Source organism: Gekko japonicus, unplaced genomic scaffold (genome assembly GCF_001447785.1).
Source record: "Gekko japonicus isolate JY-2015 unplaced genomic scaffold, Gekko_japonicus_V1.1 scaffold292, whole genome shotgun sequence".
In the NCBI taxonomy this organism is placed as follows: Eukaryota; Metazoa; Chordata; class Lepidosauria; order Squamata; family Gekkonidae; genus Gekko; species Gekko japonicus.
Window position 1 is genome coordinate 541,116 of NW_015173131.1, and position 13,723 is coordinate 554,838.

A 13,723-nucleotide genomic window follows, 5' to 3' on the forward strand; every position below is an offset into this window, starting at 1 on the left:
TCTTTCACTGCTCTTTCCTTCCCATTGGCTGCTACTTTTTTGAAGTATCCGCTTCGCCCAGGCCAGAGGGGTCACTGGACTAGAGCACCGAGCCGCGGCCGGTTTATGTTGCAAAAGGAAAGAGCGCCGGACAACTTGAGACCGCGGGCCAAGCCGAGAGGAGCGGGGCAGGGTCCAAGAGCCCGGAGCGAGAGGTGGGCGGGGCCCGGCGGAGAGTGGGCGGGGCCGTGTCAATTCCCCAGCCCCCGTGAGGCTTTCTTTGGCTTCGCCTTGCCGCCTCGGGACCGAGAGTTCATTCCTTGCCGCTTTTGATCCTTAAGGGACTTTTTCCTTGCTGCGCAAATTGCCAAACTGGGGGCAAAGCGGCAGCGATGTCTTCGGTGCAGGTGCTTTATCCTCCCAAGATCCACCACAGCGTGCTCAGCCCGAGCTTCCCCAAAGAGGAGCCGGCTCAGGGTAAGTGCCCGGGGCGCTTCTGAGAATTGCTTGCAAACCCGGCGCATTAATACGAGGGGCTGATCCACGAACACGCGGATTGTCTGCGGGAAGGTGCACCGTTCTATGCCGAGGGTGACAGCAGGGGGAGAAGAAATCCTTGCATTTAGTTCCAGAATTAGATTTTCTCTCCCCCTCCACATTTCGCTTGGGATCCCCGAGGACACCATCTGGGGTTCTCCCAGACCAGTTGCCCTCGATTTATAATGTCCTTTGGGCTTCCCTCCCTCCCTGATACCGCAGCTTGTGAGAACCCGCAAAAGGGCATCGCTTGACTTTGTATCAGTTTAACTGTCAGGGCTTTCTCCAAAGAATCCTGGGACTTGTAGTTTTGCTGAAAGTGCTAAGACCTTTGTGTTAAGACAAAATTTCTTCCCCAGCCCTCTCTAAGGACTACAGTTCCCAAGGTTCCCTGGGGAGATTAAATAAATACGTAGTGCGTTCGAATCTGATGCGTAGCTGCAATCCCTTTTCTGACGGCACTGGTGACCCTGCAGTAGAGGTCTACAGAGGAGCAACATTGCCACAAAAGGCCAGAGAGACTGCGTGCTTGCTGCATTTCAGCCGTGGGGATCAGTACAGCGACCACCTGTTTTGTTTTTTCTTAAAAGAGAGTCAGCTGAGAATCATTTTTTTTTTTTAAATCACTGATTCCCTCTTTTATCAGCTTTGCTAAGGACAAGGGTTAGCGCGCAAACCAAGTCTTGGACCGGTGTGATTGATGTTTATAGAGCTGCCCAAGATACTGTTTTCTTGACGGTGGTACCGTAGAGGACACACTGCCGGGACAATATTTAAGAACCGCGTCCTCTGTGATATTTCCAATGAATTCCTTGTTGCGAAGTTTAAAGAGATCAGGAGAGTTGCACCTCAGTGCTGACCTCTATGGGCAGCAAGTGGCTCTGCAGGAGTTTCTGGCCTATTGCAAGGAAACCCTCTGCCCACAAACTTGCCATTGGCAAGTTCCTCTCTCTTCCCCTGGGTTCGGTTCTGAACTAGGTTCAAGCAAGTGCAAGCACTGAATAATTAACGACCATCGGAACCCATTGAGCCGGGTACAGATTTTGGGGGGGAGTCGACTGTGTATTCAGAGTACCTAGCCTTGAACCTGCTTTCCACTGGCAATGGGAAGCATTTGCCTGACAGCTGTAAAAATAAATAGGCCACTGGGATGGGCAGGCAGTTTTATGCGTGTTAGCTGTTAGTAACTGCCTATGTCATACTTTCTGAATCCCTGCCCCTCTGGCCAGGACTTGTCACTCAAGAAGTCTGTCCTATATCAAGGGCCACTAACCATCTATTGCCTGCTTCAGAATGTTCAAAGACCTGTTCAAAAAGAAAACCCAATGCAGTAACTGCAGCAATCCTGTAAGATAGGTCAGTATAATTTTTCCTCACTGTAGGAGACATCTCATTGAGGTGGAGAGAGCCCTGCCTAAATCCACCTAGGGACTCCATAGCAGGGATGAGATTGGACTTGTCTGGTAGCTCATTCATTGACAGTGCAGAGTTCCTCCAGTCTAATCGGCTGACTTCCATAAAGGCACCTCTAGCAGTTTATTTTATATGCTTGTAATTTTTTTTGTTGCCATCAAGTCACGCCCATGGGATTTTGAAGGCAATAGATGTTCAGAGGTGGTTTACCATCACCTCCCTTGCAGCCCTGTTATTCTGTGGTGGTCCCCCATCTAAATACTATCCAGGGCCAACCCTGCTTAGCTTCTGACATCTGACAGTATCAGGCTAGCCTGGCCCATCCAGGTCAAGGCATGCCAGTGATAGGGAGTCTGATTTACTTTATGTTAGTAATGCCCAGGATGTTCACTGAAAATCCTGGCTACGTTTTCTACTTTGAAAACAACTACCAATACAAAAAAGTGCCTGCAATATCTCCTCCCCTCTTTATTAATATAAACTGGAGTCTTGTGGCTCCTTAAAGCCTAACAAAATTTTATTCCAACATAAGCTTTTTGTGGATATGAGTGAATCGTCAGTATTTTATGTGAGAGACTGGGGGGGGGGGGAGAAGAATTCAGCAGGTCAGGATGCAAAGCAGCACAGGGTGGAATCTAATTGTCACCATTAAGAAAAGTACAAAGGCCGTTCACATATTGTGGAATAAAATCGTACCACAAAGACTCCCTCCGTTGTAACAAAGTTTGAGTCCGATGGCACCTTTAAGGCCAACAAAGTTGGATTCCGGGTTAACTTTGTTGGTCTCAAAGGTGCCACTGGACTCAAACCTTGTTCTATTGCTTCAGACCAATAGGGCTGCCCACTCTAAACTGTGAAGTGAGCAAAAATTCTACTTTGTGAGCTACTGGCATTACAGTTGTGAGCAAGTGATTTGGCTACTGGATGAATTAGTTTGCTCTGGAGCCATCCTTCCTGAGCTAAGAGAAAAATGTGTGAACTGTAGGCTAAAAAACTGTGAGCTACCTCACACTAACTCAGTTTAGAGGGAACACTGCTGCCCACCTGAGTCCCACTCCATGGTAGTTCCTGGGGCAACAACCCCAGGAGAGGGACATCATCCCCTTTGGACCCATCCCCCTTCTCTGGCAGCCTTTTCCCTCTGCCCTCCTTATCTGAAGAAGTGAGCAGTGACTCACAAAAGCTCATAACCCTGCCACAAATTTTGTTAGGCTTTAAGGCGCGACTGGACTCTTGCTCTTTTCTGCCTCTCACCCCTTGGCATACTTAGGCGATCACCCCTTTTACTGGAATCCTCCCTGGTCAGATGATCCCCACCAGAGCTTTGGCCTTGCGGGTTGTCTCACGTGGCTCGCCTTGTCCCCTTTTCCCGGCACCGTTGTGTCTCCTACAAAGATCACAACAAACAACCTCCCTCTGCTTTTCTTTCCGGGGGGTGGGGGGAGGAGACGGCATGTTCCTCGGCGTCCGATGTGGCACACATTATTCCCCCTCATCCAGTCCAGACCCTTCTCGGGTTCACCCCCTCCCCTTCCCCCGCAGCTCTTGCTGCACTTTAGCGGTGACGTGGGCGGACTGCTTATCGAGGCATTTTATGGCCTGGAGCTCCCTGACTTGGGAGCATTTCTGGCATTCCAAGGGAGCTTTGCTAGAGCCACAGTTTACGGCATTCGGCTTATCGCTTTCAGGCTGCAGTGCGGGGAAAGTGAAACCGGGCGGACGGGCGGGCTCTTCCAGCGGGGGTTGGGGAAAAGGTGGTGTGTTCATGTGGAGTCGTAGACGAGGTATATTTCTAGGGCAACGGTTGGTTTCTATCGCGTTGCATTTCAGCTTCCGCCGCCGGGCTTCTTAGGAGATGTTCATAGCAAACTGTTCATCAGCGGCCCGGCTTGAAAGATTTGACCTTCAGAGGTAGTTTGGCTTTGTCTGCCTCTGCGTCACGACCCTGGGCTTCCTTGGTGGTCTCCCATCCAACTACTGACCAGAGCTGACCTTGCTTAGCTTCTGATGTCTTAGCTTGCCTGGAGACCTGGACTATCCAGGTCAGAGCTCAAAATGGGTGCTAATACAAATATAATTAAAAGCCTAGTAGCACCTTTAAGACTAACAAACTTTATTGTAGCATAAGCTTTCGCGAAACACAGCTCTCTTCGTCGGATGCATGGTGCATCTGACGAAGAGAACTGTGTTTCTCGAAAGCTTATGCTACAATAAAGTCTATTAGTCTTAAAGGTGCTACTGGGCTTTTTACTATTTTGCAGCAACAGACCAGACGGACAGGGCTAACGCCTCTAAATCTAATACAAATATAGGCAGGGGTCATCGAGGAAGAAGTGGCAGGCAGCTTAAGAAACTGGAGAGCTGCTATATTGAGATATATAGTTTGGACTTCTTCGAAATTTAGAGGCGCTTCCCCCCCTCCCCATCGCTTGGTTCTAGAAATCAGGAGTCTTTCCGCGCAAGGCAATGACATCCCATTACTCCGATGCGAAAACAACACAATCCTGATAAAGGGTGTTATGTGGATGGCTTTTCAAAACAACTGCTCCCGTCTTTACAGCATACCTGAATGAGTGGCTGCACTTAATGGTGTGGAGGTGGAGTCTAGCCCCTTGCCGGTGCTTCTGAAGGGGCAGATCCAGTGTAAATACAGAAAGAGGTTGCAGGTCGTTCCAAAGCAAAATCCAGAACCAAAAGCCACGTTATACCTTTTACTTTATGATCTATAGAAATGCAAGTGGTTCCACCAGATGTAGGTTGTCCCGGCACTGTAAGGGGTGGGCTTCGATGCATGTCAAGCCGTGGATGAGGGAAGGCAACTGAGGGCGGGGGGGGGGGGAATAATGCCTAACTGCTGTTGACTCTCGCAATATTGTAGGCTTGCGGTAGTTATGCAATCCGGGGAGGGGAGAATTATGGCGAGGCGCTGGGCTGCTTCTCAGTATGATCGTCTGAGTGAGTGTCAGGAACAAATGCCTCGTCCATAAATCAGTCGGCACCGGAGCTAAACTCCGGCGTTACTGCGAGTCAGCATTCTCGTGGCAAAGGGCAGAGACCGAAGGCATTAATAGCAGCAGCAACAAGAGACACCCCCACCCCCCCGAAGGAAAAGAATCAGGTGAACCCAAAATGGTGCATGGAATAAGCAGAAGAAGCAAGATGAATCCGCTCACTCTCTCCGCCCAGTTCGTAAATCTAGCTTTAAAGAGCCAAGATGAAGCCGGATCGCACGTGGGTAAACGAGGAGGGGGAGTAAAAAGTGAATAGGAAAGCTTCTCGCGCGCCTCCTCTGGATTGGCTACAGTTACGCGCCGCTACGCTTCTGATTCGTTAAGAGCCATCCCCTCCCGCCCTCTGTTGAAGCTGGTCCTTTCCTGTAAATCTTGAGGACTGTTTGTTCGTCCCCCAAGCGGGTTAGCCCCGCCCTGCCGGCGGGGGAACCGAACTCTTGCTTTTGCCTCTAATTGGCTGGGCCTTTCGCCTTCTTCACGAGGCTCGCTTCCCGATTGGCCCGCGTCGGCGTGGAGTTGGAATTCTTGTAAAGCGGAGGAATTTCAAGACGCACGTGGTGGCGGGCGCTGCTTCAGTAGCAACAATTACGAGCCTCGGGTTGTAGGCAAGCTGCTGGCTGTTAGATTGTTCTCCTGAAAACCATGCTTTTGTCTCAGGAGCCCGTTTGCCAGGGAGGACCGCAGACGCCCGGAGCGGCCCCGAAGGATCCTTGCCACATGGGTATATATTAAGGTGTATTACCTGTTTATGAGTGTCTTTGTGAATGAAAGTCCTGGGGATGGAGAAAGCCGCAGCTAAAATCTTTCTCAGAAATTTGTTTTGTTCCCAGTACGGCTAAAGGCCGACGACTTCCATGGGAATTCCTTTTTGCGCTGACCCTCCGCTCTGTTTCTTTGTCGCTTTCAGGGAAGGCGACCTTGGAATCGCGTTACCACCTGGGAGCTTTGATCGGTAGCGGCGGCTTCGGAACTGTGTACGCAGGGACACGGCTCAGCGATTCCGTCTCGGTGAGTGTGCGTCGGCGGGTTTTTTTTACGGGAAAGGAATGTATATCAGTGAGGAATTGTAACCCCATCTATAGTTCTTGGGCTGCATTGGAGTAGGCTGCAGTTAGGAAGTGGTACATTCCCCCATATCATTGACTTTCTTTATTTTCAGTTCTAATTTTTTACTACTCTCTCCCTGCCCTCTGGCTAGTTTTATTTAAACTGGCTTCTGTCCTTCACCTAATTCTTGTCTTCACAAGAATGAGGTGTTTCCTGAACCTTCAGCTTCCATTGGGCATAGTGGGATTTCCCAATTGCTTCGTTTTTTCCTAGCTTACTGAACAACGACCAAATTGAATGTTTGATAAATATCTGTTGTATTAATGAGGTCAGACAGGTCATGGAGCATGTCTCATATTATCCTATTTAGGGATATCAGTTTGTACTATGACCTAGTTTGCTCCTTCAAAAAGAGTCTTTGGCACTGCTGGTTCCAAGCTCTTAAAATATTCCTATGAAAATCCATCAACCACAGCCAGCCGTCTTATTCTCTGCTTAAAACATTTGCTTATGCACAGCTTTTATAACTGGTGCAAATTTCAGCTGTAAAGAAGAGCTGGTAATGTGCATGGAGAGACTCCTTGTGCACTCAAATTGAGATCTGCATGTGGAGGAATTTCCAAATCAAAATACCTTTAAAGGTCCTGACTCTATAGCTCTGCATAACATTTGAGGAAACATTTTTGCTGGGGGGAAATGCTTCTTGTGCTGCCAGGCCCCCCCCCCCCCCCGCACTTCTGGTTATGGTCCTTTCTATGACATTTCTCTAGTGCAGTCATCAAGATATCATGGGACTGTTTGGATGTAGATAAAAAGGATTGTATCATCATATAATAAAATCAATGGGAGTTATTTCCTTAAATTCAAGAATACTTTCCTTTATGTACTTTTTATCTACTGTGCGTAGATCCTCCCAATCAATGCTCCCTCTAAGCTGTGGAGCCTTGTGAGCAAAAATTCTACTTTGTGAGCTACTGGCATTAAAGTTGTGATTTGGCTACTGCATAAATAAGTTAGTTCTGGAGCCAACCTTCTGGAACTAAGACAAAAATGTGTGAGCTGGAGGCTAAAAAAACTAGCTAACTCACAGTAACTCAGCTTAGAGGGAACACTGCTTCCAATACGTGCTGTAATTGTTTAAGTAGTGTTTACCGTGCATATGCAACTCTGTTATGCACAAACTGACTGCTAGATTTTGTTTCCAAGTTTGTGTTTATGCACAGAACAAAGTATAAAAGTATTTGAAGTTTCAGAGATGAAAAATAGGGACATTATGGAAATCCTTTACCAATATGACACATAAATATTAAAGTGTTGTCATGAAGCAATATTAAGTCAGTAAAACATCCAAGAAATATTCTGTAACGTTCCAAAGAATAGTCCAAGAATACAAGTTGCGATGAAATGTTGAAAGAATGATTCCGGTATCCAAGGAGTAAAAAATGCAGTTCACATAGATAACCATGTAGTAACAGTGCCACTGACAAAAAATGCTCTCACCCCAGCTAACAAAACTATAGTGACCATACAATTTTCAATTGTAGACAAGTGTGTATATGTGTCTGTGTGTACATATGTGTCTACTTAGACTGGCAGTGGCTCTCTAGGGTCTTAGGCAGAGGTCTTTCATGTAACCTACTGCCATCTGCTTTAACTGGAGATGACTCAGAGATTGGATTTGGGACCTTCTGCACACCTAGCAGATGCTCTTCCATTGAGCCATAGTCCTCCCTATTATTGTGACTATATGGCCATTTTTGTGAATTGCAGTTTTGACCACTTAGATGTGTTAATTTTATTCTTTGAATATTTCATTGCAAGTTGTATTCCTTGAATATTCTTTGAATTTATGATTGCTATGGTGTATTTCAGCCCTTAAATGTTTTGTTGACATAACATTTGATAGGTTATATTGCATCATTATAGTATGTTTTGATATTTATCTCTCATGTTTCTTACTCAGGCTCTCCATAATACACCAGTCTCTCAACTTTGAAACCTCTACTACTTGCATACTCTGTTTTTCTGTGTTTATAATGGTTTGTCATCTTCTGATTTCTCTATATTGTGTTCATGCGCACCAAAATTGTATGCCCATTTCCCAAGTTCACACAATATGGCAATAGCATATACTGGGAGTTTCATGCATGGTTGGTAAGCTCCCTGTATGCATGATCCTGGTGTTTGATAAAAGGGTTATGTCAAAGTTAAAAAGGAACGGAGTTTGGATACAGCTTTGTTTGGGCCCCCTAGTGGCCACATTAGCCTGTAAGGTCAGCATTCAGAATTATCATAGAAACTGGACTTGAGTTCCCGGGTAAATTATGGTGAGCCGGAAATGCCCTATCTTCCCTCCTGTCGTATAGCAATAATCAGGCTTGCACTTGGAGACCAGCAGATCTAGATTCTTAAATCTTTCTCTTCCCTCCCATTCAGGTGGCCATTAAGTATGTTGCCAAGGACCGAATCTTACAGTTCCACCATATGGTAAGATTCAAAACTTTCTATGCTATTTCTTGCATTTAGGCTGTTGTGACACCACCACCCCCGGTTCCTTTGAATGCACTGGCCAATAGGAATTTTGCCTCTGTTCCATTTCCAGAATGGCACGCTGGTCCCACTTGAAGTCCTCCTTCTGAAGAAGGTGTCATCTACAGGTTGCCGAGGCATTATCCGCCTCCTGGACTGGTTTGAGGAACCCGACGCGTACTTCATCGTTATGGAGCGCCCCCTTGTGTATCAGGACCTCTTTGACGTCATCACGGACCGGGGCCCACTTCCTGAAACCTTGGCTGCCAGTTATTTCAAGCAGGTGGTTGAAGCAGTGCAGCATTGCCACCTGTGCGGTGTATTGCACCGGGACATCAAGGATGAGAACATCCTGGTAGACCTCTTGCACGGTGAACTGAAGCTCATAGACTTTGGCTCTGGCGCCTTGCTTCGGGACTCTCCGTATACAGACTTTGATGGTGAGTATGCTATGTGTGTTACAGGGGAGGAATCGAAGACAAGCACCTTGAAGCAGGCCAGGACCATAAGTATCTGCAAGGGTAGAGCCTCCCTAAGGCCAGCACAGGCCGTTGGTGTGGTGAAGCATGACCTATCCCATGGCTTTCTGGCTCCTTTCCTGTGTAGGCCTCCACTGGCTTGGTCAGGAAAATAAAACCCTTTCTCGGCCCTAGACAATAACAACAAGTGATTCTGGGATTCCTCAATTGTATTTATGGGCTTATGGAATAACGTCTTTGTCTTCTGAGGTGGGCTTTGTTTTCTGCAGTACAGATTAAGATGGGTAGCCATGTTAGTCTGTCTGTAACAACAGAAAAGAGTAAGAGTCCAGTAGCATCTTGGAGACTAACAAAACATGTGGCAAGGTATGAGTTTTTGTGATACCTGAAGAAGTGAGCCACAAATTTTGTTAGTTTTTAAGGTGCTACTGAACTCTTACTCTTTTCTGCAGTATATCTGGTTCCCTGTGAAAGGCTGAAGCAGCTGTTTCTGCTCTTCTGCAGACTTGTCCAATCCAAGGCTCAGAACTGAGATTACCTGTTATGTCTGTGAGGAAACTCACATTGCTAGTTTTTTAGGGAAGGCCTGTTAGAGCCTAACCGGAGAGTTCTTGCTGGAGGGGTGCTAGCTTGATTGCTGTTACATGGGTTAGCTATGCTTTAATACACTGCAGGAATCTATTTTTACACATACCCTTGGCATGCATGGGGAGGAGAAATTCCAGTTGGCACTAAGAGCTGCTAACTGATATGTTTGTACACAGAAGCAGGTGGTGGCACTAGTAACTTGACTAATGTGTAAAGAAGAGTGTGCTTTTTGTAGCTGTATCCTGAAAGACATGGGTCTAGTTGGCATCGCCATTGGTAATCCTGTGCCTGGCCTGTATCATTTCAGACTGAAAGTGGGGGCTCACATGACCAAATGCTCCCTTGCTTAAGAAAAACATTCCTGCCGATAGAAGGCTAGCACGTCATGGAGAAAAGTGAAAGCCTTCTCCCTGATACACTGGTTTTCTTTATGCAGGGGAATTTATGTTCCTGTGTAGGCATTCAGTCATGTAGGTGCTACCTCTAGTCCGAAGTGAAGCCCAAACACCAGGTTGTCACCTCAGTAAGAATCAGGCCATAGATTCTGGTGCAAAAGTTTAAACGCCTAAGCCTTTGAACATAATCTGCCCCAGTCCCACTGTTGTGTTTTTCTGCTGTTTATGTAGCAATTTCATCATCATATTTTCGCAATCAGTGCAGTATTTATTGATTTGGTTTTTTTACTCTGGGTGATGAAAAGCAACCAAAGGCTTTTGACGGTTAGCCAGAAACTTCCAAGATAGTGTTTATTGTAGCATAAGCTCTCGAGAAACACATCTGATGAAGAGAGCTGTGTTTCTCGAAAGCTTTTGCCACAATAAAGTTCATTAGTCTAAAGTTGCTACTGGGCTTCTTACTGTTTTGCAGCAACAGACTAACACAGCTAACTCCTTTGGATCTATGACCAAGGTAGTGTTGTTTTGGTTCCAAAGCAGGATGGAGTCCCTCTACATGGGTTCAGCTGCTCTTCTCTGTTCCAATAGGCACCCGCGTGTACAGCCCTCCAGAATGGATCAAATACCACCGGTACCATGGCCTGCCAGCCACTGTGTGGTCTCTGGGTGTGCTTCTCTATGATATGGTGTGCGGGGACATCCCTTTTGAACGAGATGAAGAGATCCTTCTTGGGAAGCTCCACTATCATTGCAGGGTATCTGCAGGTAAGGGTGTTGCCTTCACCAGGCGAGTGTACAACAGATGATCCGTGTCAGATTGTGTCAGCAATCTTGAATAGCATCAGACATTTTAGGATGCACTTGCATCTTTCCAGGTTCTTTTTTTTCTTAACTGGCATCCAGTGGCACAAGACCAGGGGTGGAAGGATCAATACCAGCCTCTGCTGCTGGCAGAATCATAAGGCAAAATGTTCTTGAAGGTATTAGCCATGTGATCTGGTTTAGAATCTTCAATTTGAAGATCAGATTAAGCCACTGGTAGAGAATGGAGAAGGCAAGATGCCTCAGGGTACATATGCTTGTAGAGCACAGAATAAGTTTTAGTGAAAGAAAATAACGTAAGCAATAGAATCATACACTGGGTTGATCTGGTGCTGGGATGAGTGTGAGCCGTCTTTTGTGTCCATGGTAGAACAGGTTTTGCATTCAGGAGGTCTCCAGTGAGGGCTCCCTTCTCATTTGGTGGCCAAAGTATTTGAGCTTTAGTTTCATTATCTGGCCTTCCAGGGGACAGTCAGGGTTGATTTCTTTTAGGATTGACTGATTTGATCGCCTTGCAGTCCAAAGGACTCTCAAGGGTCTTCTCCAGCACCGTAATTCAAAAGCATCTATTCTTCGGTGCTCAGCCTTCCTTATGGTAGTGTTAATAGTCTGTAGTAGTAGCAGAATTAGTGTTAACTTAGTGCATCATTTTGTTTGGTGCCCTTTGGTGTATGCCATCAGAATTTTTTTTTTTTAGGTTTTAATTCGTCAATTAATGCTGGAGCTTTATGGTTGGGACAAGGAAGCACTTGCAGCCACTTGCTAGCATTAAGTATGTGCAACAAGACACTGGCCTCCACGTGGGTGGCCTACTTCACAAATGAATTCAGTAACTTTACTCCTTGCTAGGAACTGTTCTTGCATTACTTACCTGAACCTAATCTAATCTGGAATGTCTTACTTTGCTACGAACGCATCCTGGGTCACCTCAGCCAGCTAGTAGTAGTTTATGTTTACCAATTTGGTGATGTGATGCTTGTCAAAGGCTTTGTCCGCTAGAAAAGTGCTTTATGAATGTTCATTTTATTCTTGACAGACTGCTGTCACTTGATCGAGTGGTGCCTCTCGCTGGTCCCGGAGAAGCGACCATCCCTGGAGCAGATCCTGGCGCACCCCTGGCTCCTCGTTGCCATGGAGCACAGCGGGCGCAAATTGCCGCCGCAGCAGCAGCCACCCACAGTCCCTAAAGCAGGCACTAGCCTGTGACTACAAAGGCCTCTGGACAGCATTGAGGTGGCCTGACACAGACTGTGGACAAAAATTCCTCTCAGCCTCTCCTTCACCAACCAGCGGATGGATTGTCGAACAGCTGCCTTGCCACTAGGGAGGGGGTGGAGGGGGGGTTGACTCATGAAAACCCAGGTCAATGGCAGTAATGCTGCACAGCCTCACTTACTGTGAAGGTGGGACTGTCTCATAGCCTTACCAATGGTAATACAACAGACCAATGGGCACTGCTCCGTTTACACAAGGACTCTTGGCCTATCCTGTTCGCTGGTGAGGCGCAGAAGATTGGCACCAAACAAGCAGCGTCCAAAAGGCTTTCAGGGCTTTCTGGTGTTTTTTGTTTGTGTCCCCCGCACTCCGGGATGGGTTATCGGAGCTGAAGGAGCTTGGAACTTCCCTGAGGAAGCAGGACTGGATGAATGTTTCAGTGTGTCATGGATATGGTGATATGTCGCCTGCAGGCACCAGCTTCTATTTATTTAGCATGATGTTCATTGGGGGAGCCCTGGCTGGTTCCTGCTGTGCTTACACTAAGCATCATGCGCATGGATGCTGTACCCTCTGATTCTCTCCACCCCATGGTCCATTCCTGGCCAGCAATTTCCAAGTCTGAATCCAGCTCCAAACAACAGGCCCGGTTTCTCTCTCCCTGTTTTCCAGGAATTCTTTTTTTTTTTTAAAGGGGAGGGGCTGCATTGTAGCAGAAATGCAAGAGAAACACAAATAATTTAGAAGACTGAAAAATCCAGGCCCCCAAACTTTTTTGACAATAATGAGGACTTTTGACTTGGATGGCCTGATCTGGGTGGGGGTTCCTGTAAAATCCTGGCTGAATACAATAAAAAATTATTTTTTTTAAAAAAGTAAAATCCTGGCTGAATGCTGCAGATGTTTGAAGAATGCTCCACTTTGGTTTTGATTTCTTGGTTCTTCTCTCAAGTTTTCTTCTTCATCCTGGAGAAGCTTGCAGCTGTGTTCAGCCAGGATGTACGGAAATTCCAGAGTCCGCCCTTGGTCACCCAAGAGCTATCTTGCAGAGTTCAGTTGTGAGCCTCAATAGTGCAGTTTTCCCTCACACCTCTCTTTCCCCCTTAATAGACAGAGGGGGTATTTTAGGGAACATATAGCCTTAAGTTGATCAAAAATTATATGGGGCTCATTTAATATTAATTTGGGGCCTTGAAGGGGGGGGGAGAGGATAACAAGCCTTGTAAACGCCATCTTTTGGTAGTCTGAAGACTGCAGATTTTTGTAAATATTAGGATAACTGCTAGGGCCCAATCTCTGACAGGCTCCCGGAGCTCTTCTAGCTTGAATGGCGAGGACAGCTCCTGAGGAAGTCTCCGTATTCCATCACTGTAGAATTCCTGTTTTGCTAATTCTGTGAGGGAATATGGAGAAATGGATCCTGACTCTTTGGAGGGTTAATTAGTGGGGGTGGGGAGGGGCCTGGAGACTAAATCCCATTTCACCACCACCTAGTTGAGTAACCTTCAAGTGCCTTAACATGAGCTCTCTCTTTAGGACATGTTTACATCAGCAGGGAATGGGGCAGGATGTTTGCCTGGAAAGGTTGCGGTCAGAGCCAGGATCCAGCCTTGGGAAGCCCCAGCATCAATTTTTCTGAGCCTGCCTTTTTTGGCAACATGACTGAGTAGTATATTTATATTGCAGTTCAGTATCTGATTTGTGGAAA

The 13,723-nt window shown here is 46.7% G+C and overlaps 1 protein-coding gene across 2 annotated transcripts; it reads left to right on the forward strand.

The window, feature by feature from the left end:
- The first annotated feature begins 227 nt into the window (after positions 1 to 227).
- LOC107119598 (serine/threonine-protein kinase pim-1-like) lies at positions 228 to 12,380 on the forward strand. Of its 2 annotated transcripts, none has more exons than XM_015422118.1 (6): positions 228 to 456; positions 5,848 to 5,948; positions 8,424 to 8,474; positions 8,590 to 8,956; positions 10,567 to 10,743; positions 11,837 to 12,380. In XM_015422118.1, the coding sequence occupies exons 1-6, from the start codon at positions 372 to 374 to the stop codon at positions 12,004 to 12,006; spliced, it is 951 nt and encodes a 316-aa protein (XP_015277604.1). In that variant the 5' UTR covers positions 228 to 371; the 3' UTR covers positions 12,007 to 12,380. The 2 variants fall into 2 exon arrangements, with proteins under 2 accessions (XP_015277604.1, XP_015277605.1); XM_015422119.1 differs by lacking the exon at positions 228 to 456 and adding an exon at positions 5,549 to 5,661.
- Positions 12,381 to 13,723: the final 1,343 nt, after the last annotated feature.